This window comes from Octopus bimaculoides, chromosome 4 (genome assembly GCF_046866305.1).
Source record: "Octopus bimaculoides isolate indiv1 chromosome 4, ASM4686630v1, whole genome shotgun sequence".
Classification (NCBI taxonomy): Eukaryota; Metazoa; Mollusca; class Cephalopoda; order Octopoda; family Octopodidae; genus Octopus; species Octopus bimaculoides.
The window spans coordinates 24,591,211-24,614,076 of record NC_142931.1 but is presented as its reverse complement, the minus strand read 5'-3'; the positions used below and the strand labels follow the sequence as shown (position 1 = coordinate 24,614,076).

General features: G+C 39.7%; 1 protein-coding gene and 1 long non-coding RNA gene across 11 annotated transcripts in view; one reads left to right on the top strand and one right to left on the bottom strand.

Annotated features, from left to right (window-relative positions):
- LOC106883075 (uncharacterized) overlaps positions 1 to 22,866 on the top strand; it is a 335,438-nt gene that overhangs the window by 249,096 nt on the left and 63,476 nt on the right. Inside the window, exon 1 of one of the 10 annotated variants that reach the window (XM_014933972.3) lies at positions 19,272 to 19,998. The exons of 8 other annotated variants lie outside the window; for them this stretch is intronic. In XM_014933972.3, the coding sequence (XP_014789458.1) occupies positions 19,982 to 19,998 (17 nt within the window). In that variant the 5' untranslated portion in view covers positions 19,272 to 19,981. Of the gene's footprint in view, positions 1 to 19,271; positions 19,999 to 21,087; positions 21,137 to 22,866 lie in introns of those variants that run through there. One more of the 10 variants, XM_089350514.1, reaches the window with a different exon arrangement.
- LOC149135988 (uncharacterized) lies at positions 16,589 to 20,977 on the bottom strand. Its single transcript, XR_016241425.1, has 2 exons — positions 20,354 to 20,977; positions 16,589 to 17,370 (listed from the first exon to the last, which is right to left on the bottom strand). It is a non-coding gene; the product is annotated as an uncharacterized LOC149135988 (long non-coding RNA).

The window sequence follows — 22,866 nt, the reverse complement described above, 5'->3', positions numbered from 1 at the left end:
AGGCATAGGTAGAAACTTCTTAAGATGGATCTTGTGTAAGCTTTGGACTCATGAAAGGTGCAACAATATCAGAGGAAGGCTAACAGGGAAAATAGCTTTTGTATGTGGAAGATCCACAGGTACAATAAACACTGAAAATGTGCAGAAAATAGATTCCATCAACTACCAGTGGGGAAAGCTAGAGGTTGTAGATAGCTTCCGTCATCTAGGTGACCAAGTTAGTAGCAGAGATGGATGCTCTGAGAGCATAGCTGTGAGGATAAGATTAGGGTGGGCAAAGTTCAGAGAGATCCTACCTCTACTGGTAACAAAGGTCCTATCTCTCACAGTGAAAGACAGATTCTATGATGCTTGTGTGTGAACAGCTGTGCTACATGGCAGTGAAACATGGGTTGTGATAGCTGAGGACATGCGTAAGCTTGAAAGAAATGAAGCCAATATGCTTCACTGGATGTGCAATGTCAGTGTGCATGTTCAACTGAGTGTAAGCATCTTCAGAGAAAAATTAGGCATAAAAGGCATCAGATGTGGTGTGCAAGAGAGATGACTGCACTGGTATGGTCATGTGATGCATATGGACAAGGACAGCTATGTAAAAAATTGCCAATCTCTAACTGTGGAGGGCACCTATGGCAGAGGTAGGCTTAGGAAGACGTGGAATGAGGTGGTGAAGCATGATCTTTGAACTTTGAGCCTCACAGGGGCAATGGCTAGTGGCTGAGACCTTTGGCAATATGCTGTGCTTCAGAAGACCCATCAAGCCAAGTGAAATCATAGTCGTGCCTGATGCTGGTGTCATGTAGCTGACATCCATGCCGGTGGAGCGTAAAGAGCACCTTTTGAGCATTGAGCCTCACGGAGGCAAAGTGGCTAAGTTCCTTTTGAGTGTTGGGATTCTTGGAAGCAATGACCGAGACCTTTGGCATTATGCCTTGTTTGAGAAGACCCATCAAACTGAGAAAAATTGCAGTTGTGGCAGATATCAATGTTATGTGCTGGTGGCACATAAAAACACCCATTACACACTTGGAGTGGTTGGTGTTAGGAAGGGCATCCAGCCATAGAAACCATGCCAAATCAGACTGGAGTCTGGTGCAGCCTTCCAGCTTGCCAGCCCTGGTCAAACCGTCCAACCCATGCCAGCATGGACAATGGACATTAAATGATGATGATGATGATGATGATATATATATATATATATATATATATATATATATACACACACACACACACACAGAAGGTATGTGTTTTGCTAGTTCATTGATAGGCTGTGTTTATAGGCATAAGAGAATATATTCTCTTATTCCTATAAGCACAGCCTACCCACAAACTGGTAAAACATACTTTGTGTGTGTGTGTTTGATATTGTTTATATCCCTTGAGCTACTTTTAACTCCTATTTGAATATATATATATATATATATATATATATATATATATATTATATTTCATCATCATCATCATCATCGTCATCATCATCATCATCATCTAATGTCCATTTTCCATGGTGGCATGGGTTGGACGGTTTAACTGGAGCTGGCAAACCAGAGAGCTGCAGTAGGCTCCAGTTGTCTGTTTTGGTATGGTTTCTATGGCTAGATGCCCTTCTTAGCACCAACTACTTTACAAAATGTTCTAGGTACTTTTTATGTGACACCATATATTTATAAATATATTTGTAAATGTATGTGTGTGTGTGCGTGTGTATTCTTTTACTCTTTTACTTTTACTTGTTTCAGTCATTTGACTGTGGCCATGCTGGAGCACCGCCTTTAGTCAAGCAATCAACCCCAGGACTTATTCTTTGTAAGCCTAGTACTTATTCTATCGGACCTATTTGCCAAACTGCTAAGTTACAGGGACGTAAACACACCACCATCAGATGTCAAGTGATGTTGGGGGGACAAACACAGACACACAAACATATACACACACATATACATATATATATATATATATATATATATATATACGACAGGCTTCTTTCAGTTTCCATCTACCAAATCCACTCACAAGTCTTTGGTCGGCCCAAGGCTATAGAAGAAGACACTTGCCCAAGGTGCCACGCAGTGGGACTGAACCCGGAACCATGTGGTTCGTAAGTAAGCTACTTACCACACAGCCATATATATATATATATATATATATATATATATATAGTTTCCAGGACTGGTAATCATTACTCAGAGTTTCACTGTCATCTACATCCTTGTTCTTCATCTCTATGTTCACCTCCACCCCATCTTTCACTGTCTAACCCCTATCTCATATTCCTTGAAAGCACCCGCCCTCTCTTCACCTCTCATGACCCACTGACCGTATATTCTCTTATGTGCACCTTCTTGTTCTTTGAGGGTTTTCTCTGGTATGCCATCACTACCTTCCTGTTATTTCTTTCTCAACTACTCCCACCTATGTATATAATAGGGGGTAGCAATGTATCTCCTCTATAGTAATACACTCATGCTTTAGCCTTACTCTATCTTACTTTAGCCTTTCAGCATTCAGCATAAAGAAATCTTTGTCTCTCAACAACTCCCCATTTAGTAGTGGGAGCTTTTCCCTTTCCTTCTTATTCTTTTTCAATCTTGCAAGTTATTTGCCAACCTCAACTGGGCCAGTGGCACACAAAAAAGGCACCTGTTACACTCTGTAAAGTGGTTGGCATTAGGAAGGGCATCCAGCCATAGAAACCATGCCAAAGCTGACATTCGAGCCTGATGTGGCCTTGTGGTTCACTGGATCCTATCAAGCTGTCTAACCCATGCTAGCAAGGAATGTGGACATTAAATGACGATGATGATGGTGATGGTAATGGTGATGGTGATGATGATGATGATGAGGATAATATATGTATAATAGAGAGGGAGAGAGTTTCCGGGACTTGTAATGTCATTACTCAGAGTTTCACTGGGTGGTTATGTATTGTCTCTGATAGAGATGTTCATGACGATCATCAGACAACCAAAATGCATACATATAGACCTTTTGGGAGCCATTTTGGAATCTTTGCTTCCTGTCATGTGCAGCATAGTGTAGGGAGGATAATTAGATCTGGAGTTGGTGAGTTGCTTCCCTTAGTTCAATTGAATGATAACTTTCAAAGTCAACAAAATTTAAGATAAAAATATATATTTATAACATAAAAAAAAATAAGATAACTAATATTTCAGAAAGTAAAGAAAGAGAAGAGAGTAGTGGCTGGATTCATAAGGGTTTAAGTCAGTTCTATCTGTGCCGAGAGGATTCATTTGAGTTTATGTTTTATAAGCACCTGTGAAGGTCAGAGACCAAAGGCTAGTTATCACCCACGAGCAAGTATGGCTTGAGAATATAAACCTTGCTTTTATTGAGTCTGTTTTAGGTGCTGATGTAGTGGTAAGCAGACATAGATGCCTTTCTTACTCTCCTACCCTTTGAGCCTGCAATACACCAAACTCTGGCTGTTTGAGGGAGAGGGGGCTCCACTTGAATTCAGCTGAGTACTGTCGAGATCATCATCAGAAGCAACATCATTTAAGATCTGTTTTCCATGCTGGCATGGGTTGGATGGATTGATAGGAGCTGGCAACCCAGAGGGCTGCTCCAGGTTCCAGTCTTCTGTTTTGGCATTGTTTCTACAACTGGATGCCCTTCCTTATGTCAATCACTTTACAGAGTGTGCCGGGTGCTTTTTATGTGGCACCAGCGTGGGTGCCTTTATATGTAATACTGACTTAGGTGTTTTTTTCACATGGCACTGGTATGAATGTCTTTTTACATGATGCCAGTGTTTAAATCAAAAAATATATATATAATCCCACCGCTGCCATGAACAATTTAGGTGTAGGAGTGGCTGTGTGGTAAGTAGCTTGCTTACCAACTACATGGTTCCAGGTTCAGTCCCACTGCATAACACCTTAGGCAAGTGTCTTCTACTATAGCCTCAGGCCGACCAAAGCCTTGTGAGTGGATTTGGTAGACGGAAACTGAAAGAAGCCTATCGTATATATGTGTGTATATATATATATATATATATATATATATATATATATATATATATATATATATATATATATATGTCTATGTGTGTGTATATGTTTGGGTCTGTGTTTGTCCCCCCAACATCACTTGACAACCGATGATGGTGTGTTTACATTACTGTAACCTAGCGGTTTGGCAAAAGAGACACCGATAGAATAAGTCCTGGGGTTGATTTGCTCGACTTAAAGGCAGTGCTCTAGCATGGCCACAGTCAAATGACTGAAACAAGTAAAAGAGTAAAACAAAGATATATTAAATGTGGGATGGAATCAAGGTTGGAATCTATGAATAAGTTTGCTGCTCCACACTGGCTACAGTCCACTGAATGAAACAGGTAACAAGAAATAAAAAATAAAAGAATGTAAATGTATATATAAAAATGATGTAGTGCATAGCAAATCATGTTATTTTTTGATATGTACACATTCCGTCTTTTTTTTTAGCTTAATCCTTTAACTGCGAAATGAAATTTCATGGTTATTCTAGTAATGATGTTAAATACCTACCAAAAAATAGAATTCCATTGCTTCAATAAACTTGACATATTTCAACAAAAAATAGTTCAACAAAAAACATGATATTTTACAACAAAAGATAGGTTAGTATATAAAACCGCAGTTAAGGGTAATGAAATTTTGAATGGATGTATCTGATTTCCGCGGTTAAAGGAGTTAAAGATCATCATCATCATCATCATTTAACGTCCGCTTTCCATGCTAGCATGGGTTGGACGATTTGACTGAGGACAGGCAAGACAGAAGGCTGCACCAGGCACCAATCTGATTTGGCAGAGTTTCTACAGCTGGATGCCCTTCCTAACGCCAACCACTCCGAGAGTGTAGTGGGTGCTTTTACGTTCCACCGGAACGAAGGCCAGTCAGGCGGTACTGGCAACGGCCACGCACAAAATGGTGTATTTTACATGCCACCTGCACAGGAGCCAGTCTAGCGGCACTGGCAACGATCTGACTGGAATGACTTTTCACGTGCCACTGGCACAAGTGCCAGGAAGGCGACGCTGGTAACAATCACGCTCGAACGGTGGTGCCATCATGATTTCACTTTCGCTTGCCCCAACAGGTCTTCGCAAGCAGAGTTTAATATCCATTGGGGGAGACGTTGGCAGTGTCCAGTGTTATTTTATGAGATTGTATGTCTTGATTAAGATTAGCATTAAGATAATAATTGTTTATACTCTGTGATCTTTAGTTTTTCTCTGACTTCTGATAGAATGTAAAAATAACTAAATTATAGAGTGCAGTATTACAATTTCAAATATAAACAATCTTGAGTATGATTCATTTACAAACAACAATTTCAGATTATGAAAGAACAACGAACCCCAATGACAGTGAATTAAACCTCACATATCTTGGTTACTGGGCTATTTGGATTAGAAAAAACTCTTCATAAATAGGTTGCTGACAAATTCTAGATAAGATATGTGAGAATGGTATCAAGTTATTTGTCACTTACTCTAGTTGTTAGGCTTTTATACCTAATTTGGGTGGATGAGAAATGCTAACTCACTGTGATATAAATCCCAGCATGGAAACAAAGCGATGTGTGGATTGGTTCTTCTTGTTGGTTTATTTTATTTTCACATCTTCAATTTTTGTTGATGTATGTTAATGTTTAATATTGTATGGTATGCACACATACACATCTTCACACATACACATACACACACATAAGATGATCCAGTGAGAAAACCTCTATGTAATCTTCAAGAAGCAGCAGCCAAATTTTCCTCTAATAACGGGATGATACCATCTAAAAAGAAAAGAATGAAAGAACATATGGGTACAGGTATGGCTATGTCGGTAAGAAGCTTGCTTTGTAACCATGTAGTTTTGGGATTTAGTTCCACTGCTCAGCGATTTGGGCAAGTGTCTTCTGCTTATGACGTTGAGGGTTCCAGTTGATCCGATCAACGGAACAGCCTGCTCGTGAAATTAACGTGCAAGTGGCTGAGCACACCACAGACACGTGTACCCTTAACATAGTTCTCGGGGTTATTCAGCGTGACACAGTGTGACATGGCTGACCCTTTGAATTACAGGCACAACAGAAACAGGAAGTAAGAGTGAGAGAAAGTTGTGGTGAAAGAGTACAGCAGGGTTCGCCACCATCCCCTGCCAGAGCCTCGTGGAGCTTTAGGTGATTTCGCTCAATAAACACTCACAACGTCTGGTCTGGGAATTGAAACCGCGAGTCCGCTGCCCTAACCACTGGGCCATTGCGCCTCCACATCTTCTGCTATAGCCCTGGGCTAACTAATGCATTGTGAGTGAAATTGATAGACAGAAACTGAGTGAAAGCCCATTGTGTGTGTGTGTGTGTGTTTGTTCCCCACCACTGCTTGACAACGGTTAGTTTGTTTATGTCCTAGTAACTGAGTGGTTCAGGAAGAGAACAATAAAATAAGTACTTGGCTTAAAAACAAGGACTTGTGTTGATTTGTTTGACTAAACCCATCAATGCAGTATCTCCAGCATGGCCATATTCCAATGAGTGAAACCAGTAAGAAATAAAAAATGCTTGAGGTAGGAATGCCTTTGTTTATAGATCTGTTTGATCAGTGCTGACCTGAAGCTAAACAACACCAACAAGATTGTTCGAGTGATAATGACTGTTAAAATGCTTCTGGGAATTACAGCACATAGTAAAAGCCAATCTTTATTCCAAATGCAGCCAAATTAAACAGACAAAGGATGAACCTTTTCTGGATATGGTGCCAGCGTTATTGTTAAATGATGTGATGTTTTTTATCTGTGAAGAAGATAAAGGGAATTGTTCTGTCTCATTGTAGCAGGATGAGAGTTTCGAAAGGTTATAGGTGCCACCCTTCCTTTTCTCACGAAAATGTAATGCTTATATGTATACACTCACATATAGACAAATACAAATGGCATTGAAGTTAAAAGTAACATTAAAAAAATGACACTCATAAGCCTGAGGACCAGAGCTAACCTGTAATGTAACTGTAAACTCTAGTTACATTGAAATTCAGTTTTGTATCAAAATGAGTGTGTCTTGGATTTTAAACATTTCTGATGAGATAACAGGTTTCCATTTGTTTGTTTGTTTGTTTGTGTGTGTGTGTGTGTGTGTGCATGCGTGTTTTCCTATCTATCTATCTATTTATCTGTCTATCTATCTATTTACATATTCTTTTACTCTTTTACTTGTATCAGTCATTTGATTGTGGCCATGCTGGAGCATCACCTTTAGTTGAATAAATTGACCCCAGGACTTATTCTTTGTAAGCCTAGTACGTATTCTATTGGTCTATTTTGCTGAACTGCTAGATTACGGGGAAGTAAACACACCAACATTGGTTGTCAAGCAATGGTTGTGGGGACAAACACAGTGGGCTTCTTTCAGTCTCCATCTACCAAATCCACTCACAAGGCTTTGGTCAGCCCAAAGTACCATGCAGTGGGACTGAACCCGCAACCATGTGGTTGGGAAGCAAGCTTCTTGCCAGACAGCCACTCCTGTATATATTTATATATATTTATCTATTTATTTATCTGTTTTGTGCTCTCTCTCTCTCTCTCTCTCTCTCCCTCTCTCTCTCATGAAGGCACATGGCTCAGTGGTTAGAGCGTCGAGCTTACGATTGTGAGGTTGTGGGTTCGAATCCCGGACTGGGCTGCGTGTTGTGTTCTTGAGCAAAACACTTTATCTTACGTTGCTCCAGTTCACTCAGCTGTAGAAATGAGTTGCGATGTCACAGGTGCCAAGCTTTATCGGCCTTTGCCTTTCCCTTGGATAACACTGGTGACATGGAGAAGGGAGGCCGGTATGCATGGGCGACTGCTGGTCTTCCATAAACAACCTTGCCTGGACTTGTGCCTGCGAGGGTAACTTTCTAGGTGCAATCCCATGGTCAGTCATAACTGAAGGAGGTCTCAGCAACTCTCTCTCATTCAACATAAATCATCATCATCATCATTTAATGTCCATATTTCATACTGGTATGAGTAGGATGGTTTGATAGGATCTGATGAGTCCTAGGTCATCATGTTCCATTATCTACTTTGGTATGATTTTTATCACTGAATATCTTTCCTAATATCAACTACTTTACAATGTGCACAGGATGCATTATTTATGCTTCCAGCAATTGTGAAATTGCCATGCAGCTTGTAATACTATGGATCCCAAGAGGAAACTTTATGCTAGGAGATGAAGGGTTAAAGTATGATGCAGAAAGAAAAGTGTGTGTGTGTGTGTGTGTGTGGAGAAGACTTGTCAGGTCAAGCAAAATCATAGTTGTAGACAGTGCCAGTGACACATGAAAAGCACCCATGATGGGGACACGTAAGAGGCACACATAACGGTGACACATAAAAAACACCAAGTACACTGAAGTGGTTGGATGTTAGGTAGGGCATCCAGTCATAGAAAATAATAACCAAAATCAGACTGAAGCCTGGTACAGCTCTCCAGCTTACCAGTTCCGGTCAAACCATCTAACCCATGCCAGCATGGAAAATGGATGCGAAATGATGATAAGGAGAATAAAGAGTTGCATGACTATTACATCACAAGATTCAGCTTGCTAAGAAACATATGCAGCATGCATTTTACCTGTTCCACTCCATAGTTGCTAACTGTGAGCTGTATGGAAACTATCAGCTTATCAAACTTCCTCTCAACTTCAACATGGGAAAAAATGTGTATCTCTGAATGCCAATAAATTATTATTGTTTCTTATTGCACACTGTCTACTTATTGTTCTCTATACCTGCCACTCAATGCTTGAAGTTTACAAACTTCCTACACTCGGATCCCTGAATTGTATTTTTATATATTAATATATATATATATATATATATATATATATATATATATATATATTAGAAGGTTTGGAGGTGATGTACAGGTATTATATATTAGAAAAAATAAGGTACTCAGCAATGTGGATGGTTGTACACCTCGTGCAACTGAAGAACATCAATAGAGAAATCAGAGAAGTGGGGTCTGAGAATCTTGAGGGTGTTATGGTGCAAGTTTTGGAAAGAGCATGGGCGTGCAAAGCTGAAAATGGCTGCCATTTAAGCAATGTCATTTTTCATATGTGATGCAGGGGTGTTGCAAAATTTGGCTTGTGCATATTAATTTCCATTATGTCCTTTATATTGTATCAAAATTTCATGCATTTATTTGTGAAGCTAAGCAAGTTATTAAAAATTGAAACCCATCAGTTACTTTTGGGACACCCTATATATGTACTTACATTACTTTCTACTTTTACTTGTTTCAGCCAGAGGTTGCGGGCCATGCTGAGATACCACCATTGGTGTGATTGCTTGTTTATTGCATTTCACTTTTATGGCCCTCCCTCCAACTTTATTTCTAGTGAATCAATGAGTTGGACAATACCACTCTCATTTGTATCTTTTGTTAAAATGTAGGTCCGTCAGCTATTTCAGATAAAACATTTGTCTAAGTGTTTTTTTGAACACATCCACTTCTATGCCTCATAGATCTGAGTTTTTTTTAGCAAAGTATTAAAAAGCTGTGGACCTTCAAACCCTAGGTTGTTTTAGTATTGGGTCCTTACTCTGGATCATTGGTTCTCTACCATTTTTTGCCTGTGGACCTGTTTGATTCCTATTTTACCCTACTGGACCCCAATAAACATTTGATGTTTAAAAAAATCCTATTATATTTTTCATCATTGTTGTCATCATCATCATCATCATCATCATTTAACATCCATTTTCCATGCTGGCATTGGTTAGACAGTTTGACTAGGACTGGTAAGCCCTAGAGCTGCACCAGGCTCCACTCATCTGTTTTGGCTGGATTTTTTCTATGACTGGATGCCCTTCCTAATACCTACCACTCCATAGGGATGTGTGGTCCAGAAAAAACAGAGGCAAGAGAAAAATGGCCTGTAGTCACGTGTGACCAACAGGAAGAGAGGAAGGGGGACAAGAGAGCGGATGAGGGGGGGGGGGGGGGACAAAGGGTGTGGGGAGAAGGGAGCACTTTACTCGAATAATGGAACTGCAACTTCAATTTTTTATGTTTTTTCTACTTTCATTCTCATATTTCCCTCTGTTTCCCCATCTCCTCCTTTTCCATAATAATTTCCTTATTTTGAACTCAAACATTCACCTCTCTCACATCGTCTCTGATGAAGGAATATCCATAATATCCCAGAAACAGCTGTAAGACTATATCTCTTTCCTTATAAATGTCCTGAAAACTCCTCACAGCCTTGGCTTTGTTATCTTTTCTTGTCTAATACACACACACACACACACACACACACACACACACACATGACAGAAGTAAATAGTCACCCCATAAAACATTGTTTTATGTTTATTCTAACTTGTAAAGGTTTATATTTTTTATTAGTTGACATTTTTATGTGACTGTTTAATCATCCCATGTACAAAAGAAGCCTCGGAACTGTCTGAATTTCAAAGAGGTCGTATTGTAGGTCATTCTGAAGGTGGACATAGTCAGCAAAAAGTTGCAGAAAACCTTGGGATCCCACTTTCTACAGTTACTAGAGTGACTGTACAATTCTCCAGAGAGGGGAAGGAGTGAGTCCACATCACCTCGCCCAGATCAACCAGGGCCCTTTGACAGAACCCTTCTCTCTGTTAAGAGAAGTGTAGAGGATTATCCTTGTTGCAAGGCCTCTGACATAGCAGAGCAGCAAGAAGGAAGCCACTTCTTCAACTAGCCAACATCAAGCAAAGAAAAGATTGGGTCAGTAAGATGGTGGTGAGGCCACTAGCATTTTGGGACTCTATCATATTCTCTGATAAGTCCAGATTTGCTGTGTTTCCTGACAGTGGTTGAGTGTAGGTCTGGAGACTCTGTGATCAAGAATTTGATGTGAAAAAGATTGCAGCCAACAATGAAACATGGTAGATATTCTGTAATGGTCTGGGGAGCAATGATTGATCAAAATTGATGGAGTGTGAGGGAGATATAAAATCAGATAAATTTGTGTCCATATTGCAGAAAGGACTCTTTCTAATCTTCTCCAGTGGTGAAATAATTAAAGAAAACTCTTTAGTTATAGAAGATGGAGCTCCTTGTCACATAGCTAAAATGACCCAAGGTTTCTTGGATTAGAATGGCATTAAAAAGCTTCCATAGCCAAGCTAGTCATCAGATATGAACCCTATTGAACACCACAGGGAAATAATGGACAGGACACTTTGTAAAAAGAACAAGAAAGCATCTTCAAAGCCAGACCTTCTGAGATTACTGCATGAAACTTGCCAAGAAATTCCGCAAGAAAATATTTGTCATCTGATCAGTAACATGCCTAATAGGGTCCTTGCATTGAAAAATGCAAAATGCACGTCTACTAAATATTAAATATTCACATTATAACAATTAATAAATAATTTGAATGTATAATTTAAGATTTAAAGAAATTTTAATGATTATAAGGGCATCTATTTACTTCTATTGTGTGTGTGTGTGTATAACTGCATATCTTTCACTCTAAGGAGTAGAGTCTCAGTTCTTTTAGCGATTCCCTGTACCCCTTATCTGGTGTTGTAAGTGTTGTATTGTCTCAAGCTCCACTGTTAGTTTGACATTATATAGCAACTATAATTGGGAACAGTAGTCCAGGTGACTGAAAACAAATGTTCTCCACAGGACCAACTTATAGTTTCTATTTTCTTTGTTCTGAATGGTGTGTGCTTGTGTGTGTGTGTGCACATGCGTGTGTATTTCTTTGTGGTTTATTTAAGTTTTTTGGGGGGTTTTTGCAAACTTAAAGTTGGCCACCAACAAAGTAGCAAGGCCATTTAGCATTCAGATTACTTTTTTATCCACTTTTTTTTTTTTTTAATTAATCATGTATTACCTTGTAGCTTTGAGATTTCAATGATGTCATCATCATCATCATCATCATCGTTTAACGTCCGCTTTCCATGCTAGCATGGGTTGGACGATTTGACTGAGGACTGGTGAAACCGGATGGCAACACCAGGCTCCAGTCTGATTTGGCAGAGTTTCTACAGCTGGATGCCCTTCCTAACGCCAACCACTCAGAGAGTGTAGTGGGTGCTTTTACGTGTCACCCGCACGAAAACGGCCACGCTCGAAATGGTGTCTTTTATGTGCCACCCGCACAAGCCAGTCCAGGGGCACTGGCAACGATCTCGCTCGAAAATCCTACAGGAGCCAGTCAGGCGGTACTGGCAACGGTCACGCTCAAAATGGTGCATCTCATGTGCCACCCGCACAAGAACCAGTCCAGGGGCACTGGCAACGATCTTACTTGGCTTGCCGGGTCTTCTCACGCACAGCCCATTTCCAAAGGTCTCGGTCCGTAGTCATCGCCTCGGTGAGGCCCAATGTACGAAGGTCTTGCCTCACCACCTCAGCCCAGGTCTTCCTGGGCCTACCTCTTCCACGGGTTCCCTCAACTGTTAGGGTGTGGCACTTTTTCACGCAGCTATCCTCCTCCATTCTCACCACATGTCCATACCAGCGCAATCGTCTCTCTTGCACGCCACAACTGATGCTTCTAATGTTCAGCTTTTCTCTCAAGATACTTACACTCTGACGGGTATTCACATTGACATTACACATCCAACGGAGCATACTGGCTTCATTCCTTGCGAGCTTACGTATGTCCTCAGCAGTTACAGCCCATGTTTCACTGCCATGTAGCATGGTTGTTCGTACGCATGCGTCATACAGTCTGCCTTTTACTCTGAGTGAGAGTCCCTTTGTCGCCAGCAGGGGTAAGAGCTCTCTAAACTTTGCCCAGGCTATTCTTATTCTAGCAGCTACACTTTCAGCGCACCCACCCCCACTACTAACTTGGTCTCCCAGATAGCGGAAGCTATCGACTACCTCTAGTTTTTCACCCTGGAATGAGATAGAGGTTGTTTCCTGTTTGTTTGCAGTCTTTATTGCACCTGAACATCTGCCACAAACAAAAACTAACTTGCTAGTTAACCTGCCTTTGATGTTGCTGCACCTCTTATGTGTCCATAGCTTGCACCGGGTACATCTTATAGAGTTACTACCTACTCCTTTTCTACATACTGAGCAGGGCCATCTACCTGAAGGGGTTTGTGTTTTATCTACCTTCCTACTTATTAGGATTTTGGTTTTAGCTAGGTTGACTCTAAGGCCCTTCAATTCTAGACCTTGCTTCCACACCTGAAACTTCTCCTCTAGTTCTGATAGTGACTCCGCAATTAGGGCAAGGTCATCAGCATAGAGGAGCTCCCAGGGGCAACCTGTCTTGAACTCCTCTGTGATTGCCTGGAGGACTATGGTAAATAATAGGGGGCTGAGGACGGAACCTTGGTGGACCCCTACCTCTACCCGGAATTCATTGCTGTACTCATTTCCAACCCTCACCTTACTGGCCGCATCTCTGTACATGGCTCGCACAGCTCTCACTAGCCATTCTTCTATCCCAAGTTTCCTCATTGACCACCAGATAAGGGATCGGGGGACCCTGTCAAAGGCTTTCTCCATGTCAACGAAAGCCAGGTACAGAGGTTTATCCTTGGCTAGGTATTTCTCTTGCAACTGTCTCACTAGAAATAAGGCATCAGTAGTGCTTTTACCTGGCACGAACCCAAACTGCATCTCATCTAAATTGATTCGCTCCCTAATTAGTTGGGCTATGACCCTCTCTGTAACTTTCATAACCTGATCTAACAGCTTGATGCCTCTGTAATTATTTGTATCTAAAGCGTCCCCTTTACCTTTGTAGCAGTTGACTATGATGCTGCTACACCAGTCATAGGGTATGACTCCTTCGTGTATCACCTGGTTCGTAATACGGGTGACTAGGCTATAGCCAACACTGCCAGATATTTTGAGCATCTCTGCAGTGATTCCTGATGGGCCGGGGGCTTTCCCGGTCTTCATACTCTTAATTGCTTTATCTACCCTGGTACTATCAACTCGGATAGCTGGTCCCTCTATTGGGTCGACATAAGGCAGGCTCTCTTTCTCCCATTCATTCTCTTTATTAAGCAATCTATCGTAGTGGCATCTCCAGACCTCTTTCTTTGCATCCTCATTTAATGCAAGCGTACCATCATCCATGCGAACACATTTCTCTCCTACAACATCACTATTCTCTCTCCACTGTCTTGCAACCCGAAATACCTCGAGTCTTTGGTCCTCACGGCGCAGAACATTGGCAAATCTTTCCTTATCTGCTTCCCCTCTGGCTAAATAAACCTGTCGCCTAGCCTCCCTTCTGGCACATTGGTACAATTCCCTGCTACCACCGTTCTTCCAGTCCTTCCAAGCTTGTTTCTTTTGTCTAATAGCCCTGTCTACCTCCTTGTTCCACCACCACGTTACTCTGGGTTGGGAGGGGACCTTACACCACCCACAAATCTGGTCGGTGGCTTTCAACAGGTTGTCCCGCAGAAATCTCCAATTGTCTTCCACGTTGTATGATGCTATATCCCCTTCTATTTCGTTAAATGCTTCAAGTAACTTGTCTCTAAGTCTCTGTCCGTTTGCAGGGTCTTTAAGCTTCCACACCCTTCTTCTCCAAGCCTGTCTAATTCTGGGCACCCATTTTGCCTTGATCCCAAAGTCGCTAACTACTAATCTATGTTGTGGGGTACATTCTTCGCCAGGGTAGGTTTTGGCATTTATAAGCCGCCCTCTTTCCCTATTTCTGGCGAGGATGTAGTCGATTTGGCTAGAGTGTCTGCCGGAGCGGTAGGTGACTAGGTGACTGGCAGGTTTCCTGAAGTTGGTATTGCAGACCATAAGATTGGTTGCATCACAGAACTCCAGCAGTCTGGTTCCCTCCTCGTTGCGGGAACCGAAGCCATAGCCTCCATGTATGCCATGGAAGCCCCCAGCACGACGTCCGACATGACCGTTGAAGTCTCCAGCCACAAAGAGAAGGTCCCTGTCACTCGTCGACGAGGTAGTTTGCAAGAGGGTGTCATAGAATTGGTCTTTCAGACCATCTGGTAGCCCAGGTTGAGGTGCATAGGCTGAGATGACAGTAGCTAATCTATGATGAAGCACTAGTCTGATCTTAAGTACTCTGTCACTTACTCTAACGACCTCGATTACCTTATCCACCCATTTCTCCGCTAGAAGTATTCCTACGCCCCCGACCCCGTCAGTGTTCCCTGCCCAGAAAATCTTGTACCTGTGTTCTTTGCCTGTGAGGAACCTTGCAGAACCTCCTCTCCATCTTACTTCCTGGATGCAGCACATATCTACGCATCTCCGTTCAAGCATCTCAACAATTTCACCAGATCTACCTTTCAGCGTGCCGACGTTGAGAGTGCCAATCCTAACAGTATGGGTGTTGGGGGTGTGGGCCTGTAGCCTGGGAAGAGGAAAAGCAGTGTCGTGTACCTGAAAAGAAAACTTGCAATTGGAAGAATTCATAAGCAAAACATTACCTACAACCTGCAAACATTTCTCAACCTTAATGCGCTACCCAAAGGTAGGGGAGAGGATGGCCAAGGCCACTAGATGGGTTCCGGGAGACAGCCGAGGTTGACAGGATGACAAAGGGATGAACTTCCGGTGGAGGGGTGGGATGACAGAGGAATGAACTTCCGGTGGAGGGGGCGGGATGACGGAGAAATGAACTTCCGGTGGAGGGGGCGGGATGACAGAGGAATGAACTTCCGGTGGAGGGGGTGGGATGACAGAGGAATGAACTTCCGGTGGAGGGGGTGGGATGACAGAGGAATGAACTTCCGGTGGAGGGGTGGGATGACAGAGGAATGAACTTCCGGTGGAGGGGGTGGGATGACAGAGGAATGAACTTCCGGTGGAGGGGGTGGGATGGCAGAGGAATGAACTTCCGGTGGAGGGGGTGGGATGACAGAGGAATGAACTTCCGGTGGAGGGGGTGGGATGACAGAGGAATGAACTTCCGGTAGAGGGGGTGGGATGGCAGAGGAATGAACTTCCGGTGGGAGGGGGTGGGATGACAGAGGAATGAACTTCCGGTGGAGGGGGTGGGATGACAGAGGAATGAACTTCCGGTGGAGGGGGTGGGATGACAGAGGAATGAACTTCCGGTGGAGGGGGTGGGATGACAGAGGGATGACAGAGGAATGAACTTCCGGTGGAGGGGGTGGGAGGGCGGGTTACCGCCAGCGAGTAGAGAGGGCTCTTAATTGTAGATTTTAAATATTTGAGAGACAACAATGCATAAATCGTAATTTTTTAAAAGAGCAATGAATTCTGGGTGATTAGAATATAACGTAGCATGAATTTAGGAAGCTTAGAAAATGAATAAGCATGAATTTAAGACAACAACTGAATTCAATTGAATTTCATGGAGAGAAACAAGATAAATAATAAGGGACAAAAAACTAAAGCGCAAGGTATTGAGATGTTTGAGGCCGTAAATAAATAAAAATCTCTATCTTATCTGCATCTTGGGTATTTCGTCGTAGTACGTCAGCGAGATAATTTAGAATGGGTTTCTCATTTATATATAGCCAGAACCTGAAGACCTTAAAGGAAAAACTACGAAGGGGAGAGAGAGAGGATGGAGGGGTAGACAGAGGCATGGCGGGAGAAAAGATCATCATCATCATCATCATATATATATATAAAGAGAGAGAGAGAGAGAGAGAGGGGGGGGACCAGTCAAGCAGCACATCACGCTGTAATTCTTGGGCTGAGAAATCAACACTTAAAAGCCATAATTTTAAGGAGCGATAAGAATTTTTGAATAAAGGAAAATGGGTAGTGGTGGTGGGTAGGTACCGCCAGCGAGTAGAGAGGGCTCTGTGATTGTTCATTTTTAGAATGACATTGTAAGATAGGTGTGAGAGGCTGGATCTCAGGCCAGTTTGAACATAAAGCAAGTAAAATATTTAGGCCAGATATAGCTGATTTAACTGCTAAAGGGTAAGTCAAGACAGCTCTTGGGGTCAGTGGTTATCTGAACAATTTGTTTGATGTGCATGTGTTTGTGTGTGTACATGGGTGTGTTTCATTACTGTTTGTGTGTGTATATGCATATGTATTCTATAGATATATATGATCGTGTGCATACATTCACTCAGGAACCTTAAATGAAGAATCCCTGAAATGTTTTACAAATTTGTATTATGTATGTATGCATGTACATGAATTAAGACGTTACAATTTGTCAATGAAAGAAGACTGTACTCAGTACATGATATAGAGTATATTGTTTATTTCAACTATATTCTTTTTGCTACTACACAAATTTTACACCACTATGCTCATCAGGCAAACCATTCTCCTTTTTATTTTTGGTTGGTACTATATACACTGGAATGGATTCACCAATGTCAGATTTAGGCACTATAGCGTAAGGTCTCATGGTCAGCATCTGCCTGGAAAGAACTGAAAAATAATTAAAAAGCAGATATGTTTTCAATTTTTGTGAGATTTTTTGGTGCAATTTTCCAACAAGACGTGTCCATGTTTTATGTAGCTAAGGCACTCACCAAGTTTGAATCTTGCACCAGGGTCCTGTCATAATCATTGGCGGTGGCATTGTCATCGTCATCGTGTTTTAACATGAACTTTTCCCAGTTTGCATGGGTCAGATGAAATTTGTTAAGGCAGGTTTTCCACAGTTGGATGCTCTTTCTGTCATTAACCCTCATCTGTTTCCAAGTAAGCTAATATTTCCCCCTTGTCCTTCAAACACCACTAGTGCAAAGGCTGGTTATTTGTTTCATGGAAGATTGCAAATTAATGACACCGTTTGTATGATGGTAATATTTGTTTACAACCAGTTTGCAATCTAAAGACAAGATACACACACACACATACAATGACCTTTTAGTTTTCATGTCTGTGACTAAATTGGGGGGCTAGAACTGAAATCACATAATTGGGAAGAGAACTTATTAACCACAGCCATCTCTCTCTCTCTCTCTCTCTCTCTCTCTCTCTCTCTCTCTCTCTCTTTTTCTCTTTCTCTCTCTGTCTATCTCTCTAGCTATCTTTCTATCTTTTGCATGTACACGAATATATACACACACACACACACACATTGTGTGCATATGTATTCTTTTCTCCTTTTCTTTTCAAGAATTTGTCTGTGGCTATATTAGGACACTGTCTTGAACTGACCCCATACTTATTTATTCAAACCCAGGTGATGACAACAATGATGATGACAATGACGACACAGGTGGTGGTGATACTTTTTCTATAGGTCTCTTTTTGATGTGATACTAAGTTACAGGGATGTAAACAAACCAAGATCACTTGTTGTTGTTGTTGTTTTTGTTATTGTGTGTGTGTGTGTGTACAGTTTCCATCACCCAGATCTACTCACAAGGCATTGGTTGGCCCAGGGCTATAGCAGAAGATGCCCAAGGACACAGCACAGCGGAACTGAACCTGAAACCAAGTGGTTGTTAAGCAAACTTCTTAACCCCTCAGCCATACCGGTACCCCCACCACACACATATATATATATATATGTCTGACCTAGCTAAAAGTACTAATCTAAATAAATACAACCTGCTAATATGAACATATGGCCAAGGTCTGCGGCCATTTGCTATATAATCGGTATATTCAGTTATTTACAAATAAATGGTAACAGCATCAATTCAATTCTGGTAATGTAACAATTGCCAGCTATATCATCTCAACTATCTATCACCTTTTTGTGGAACAAACCTAACCTTATACCTCCTTTATAGTTACATGATATATTTTTACCTGTTATATTAGTGATATCAGACAGGTAATACCTGCATCATCGGAACTTTTGTTGCCAATCACTTTTTTTTCTTCCTGAAATGATGATTAAAGTGCACTCAAAGTATTGATGCCACGAAGTTCCTGAGCACTTAAACTGTACCACAATTTCAATGCCAATCTCATTTTCTTGTGCCTCTTTCTTTGTATCACCATCTCTTTGTCTTTTTTTTTTTCTATTTATTCGTCTAGTCTATTTTCTTAATGTGTCCATTCTATGTATCTAATTTATCTATCTATCTATCTATCTATCTATCTATCTATCTATCTATCTATCTAGCTAGCTAGCTAGCTAGCTATCTGTCTGTCTATTCTGTGTCTTTGCGTGCGCGTATATATATATATATATATATATATATATATATATATATATATATATATATATATATATGCTTGTAGATTTATCTATCTGTCGACTAATTTGTTCATTTATTGATCTGTCTGCATGTCTGTCCGTCTGTCTATCTATCTGTCTGTCTAATCTCAGTGTGTGTGTGTGTATATATATATATATATATATATATATATCAGTTTGTCTTTCTAACTCTTCAATCTGTATCTGTATTTCTGTTTGCTTAACTGTTAAATCTATCTATTCCAGGGTTATTTGATTCCCTTTATTTCCGACTACAATTTTCTATTTCTCTCTATCACTATTACTTTCTTTCTTATTCCTTCTTACCTTCCTCTCACGGCGCCCCTCACTCATCCTTCTCTCTCTCTCTCTCTCTCTCTATCTATCCTTATACATCATTGTCCGTTTCGCTTTCTCTTTTCCTATTGTTATTTTCTTCCCTCCTCTCTCTCCTTCTCTTTAAACATTAACACGCACATACACAAATAGACACAAACACGCTCATATCTCACACAAACATACACCTTATATACATATACAAACGTGTGCGTGCGAACATACACACATACGTACTCACACATATACTCACACGCTTATACACAAACACAAACATGCACATAGACACAGGCCTCGTTCAAACAAATACACACCTCGCACTTCACACATATAAACAAACACACACTCACACACACATATATATACATACAAACATCCATACACAAATACAAACACAAAACCTGACTAAAAGGCTTGTACCGTTCACTAATGAAGCTTCACAGCAGAAGAAAATCCGCTGCACAGCAGATCTCTCGTGGCTGAAATGGTGTACCGCCGAGATAAAAGAACACAAGCTGCCCTCACACCGTGTTTTCTTCCTAGATGAGCCTGTTATTCAAGTAAGGAAACATTAAAAAAAAAAGCACAACCTACTAAACTTATAAACCATTAATGAGACCTTGAAATATTTTTTTTTTTTTACCTTACTTAGATGCTGAATGCCTGGGGGGGTTATTAATTAATTAACTTCCACTGCTAAATAACAATGCACTGTCGGAGCTCCGTTAACCTCATCTCCCCTCTTCTTCCTTTCCTACCGAAAGAATTTCTACTGCTATGTGCTTGTGTGTATGTCGTTGTATTGATTAACTCGGCAAAGATATGCTTCATAAGCGTAAATCATTACGACTTTGTTGCACCTTCTTTTTCCTCCGTCGATCGGTGTTGTTGCAGCTGTAGAGTGAAATAACTTACCTGTCTGCTGTGACATAGTGTTCTTTCTTGTTTCTCAGACAGGATGCTAGGTTAGATCTGACACAAGAACATCATGACGATGATGCTATAGAGGATGGGGTGCCAGCATCACTGTCTATTTCTGTCTACGAGGCTTTTGTTTGTTTACATTCTTCATCTGTCTTGTCTTCTTTATGTATATATATGTGTGTTTGTATAAGTGTATATATATGTATGTATATATATATGTTGTGTGTGTGTATGTAAGTCTGAATGTTTATATTTGTATATGTATATATACAAATGTGTATATGTTGTTTGTATATATATATATATATATATATATATATATATATATATGTATGTATGTATAAAGACGTAAGGTAGTGTGGCAGGAGAATGGGTATGTATGCTTCCGATGAGATTTGGTGTGATGTACAAATGTTTTGAGTGTTTGTCTTATATGTGAGTATGTAATGTAGTGTTCATGACAATGTGTGTGATGTGTATTGTTTTTGTTTGTGAATGTATGACAATATGATGTTGATTAGTGTAGAATATGTGTGTGTGTGTGTGTGTGTGCATGCTTGTATGTAATTGTGTGTCTATGAGAAATACAGAGATGAATGTGGTATATCGTGTTAGTATGTATATTCGAGTGAAGTGATACCGTGTATTGTGTAATGTAAGTTAGTGTGTGTGCGTGTATATTATTATACACGCGAACACACACGCACACGCACGAACACTACAACACATAGACATTACTATATATATGTCGATATTGCTCCTGTATGTACGCTGGTATGTATATGTAGGCTGATATATGAATATATATATATATATATATATATATATATATATATATATGAATATATATATATATATATATATGAATATATATATATATATATATGAATATATATATATATATATATATATATATATATATATATATATATATATATATATATATATATTCTGTAATTGCTTATTGAAATCCATATAGCTTAAATACTGCTTCATGCTCTTCTATCAATTCATGTTTTGGGAAATGTTTATAAATGTAGAAAGCTGCGTATGTATATAAAAAGATATTTCTGTGTATATACATTAATATATGCAGTATATGTGTTTCCATATATATACATATATATTATTATGTATCTGCATGCAAAATTGTATAGATGTATGTATATGGTCATTGTGTACATAGATGCTTAAGTTCATACATATACAGACACACACACACACAACTAAAAATTAATTAATATTTGTATAACGATATCTTCATATTTTTATACGAATCAAGAAGCATTTGCAGATAGACCAAAATATATTATTAATTCAAACATTCACGTGCACACATGCATATTTATGTATAAATAAACCCATAATGTTTTATAGGTGAATATATTTTACTGTTGTTACGCGAAAATTAGTCTCATACACAGATACACAGTTGGTTTATATATAAACATGAGTTCTTTGAATATATCTGTGTCTATATTATAAAATATTATTGTATATTTGTGAAAATGTATCAACTGACAGAAGTATGTATAATTTGTTCCTCAGAAATTATTTGTCATATCTATGTATGTATACTAATATACTTTGTGTTTATATATATATATATATATATATATATATATATATATATATATATATATATGAAGTAACGCATGTAGGAAATAATAAGTATTTTGTGTAAGGCGATTGCATGTACTGATGTACTGATACACACCTACATTGTATGTGTGATTGTTTGTGTACGTTGTTATAATGGAAGCACATGTCAAGTTATGTATGTTAAAAAAAAATGAATGAAAAGAAAACATATTCCAGTGTTTATCTGTCTGACTATTTTATCTCATCTCATATCCTTCCAACGATATTTGATGGGCTATATAAAGGGTCACACTGTCCACTTTGTATTTTAAGCCAGTTCTATTTTGGATCAAGACGGTTCCCCACCCCCTTTTTTAACTTCCTGTAGGAGTGTTCAGTACATACTCTACTTTTATCACCTTCCTTCCTTCCTTCCTTCTTTTTCTGTATGTTTCTTACTTAAAGGATTGTTTTATTATGATTTCTTCCTCTCTTCTCAAACATAACTTGTGTACTTAAATTTGTTCCAAACAATGGTTAATTCTGTGAGTTATGCAGACAAATCTGTTATTTCTTGCCTTTAAATTTGTTCTTAGTCTAAAATTCTTCTGAAGTATTTTGTTTATAAAATGATTCTAAATGTCTCTACTTCCTTGGTACTTTACTAGTTTTCACCAGCATATTTAGCAGGAGCAATGACATTAAAAATGAAGATGTGCAAATTTGTGCAAATGTTGATCACATTCTCTCTAGTCTTTTGAAGGCATGGTACTATTTACATTATGTTCAACATTGCCTCCTTTTGAGTAGTATCTAAGGTAGGTAGGTGAACTGGCCTACTTAGTTAATGTGCAAAAAATTCATACTTTCTGGAATTCATAAAGTTTGTTTTCTTCTCTTTGTTTTTGTTCTATTTTTTCTGT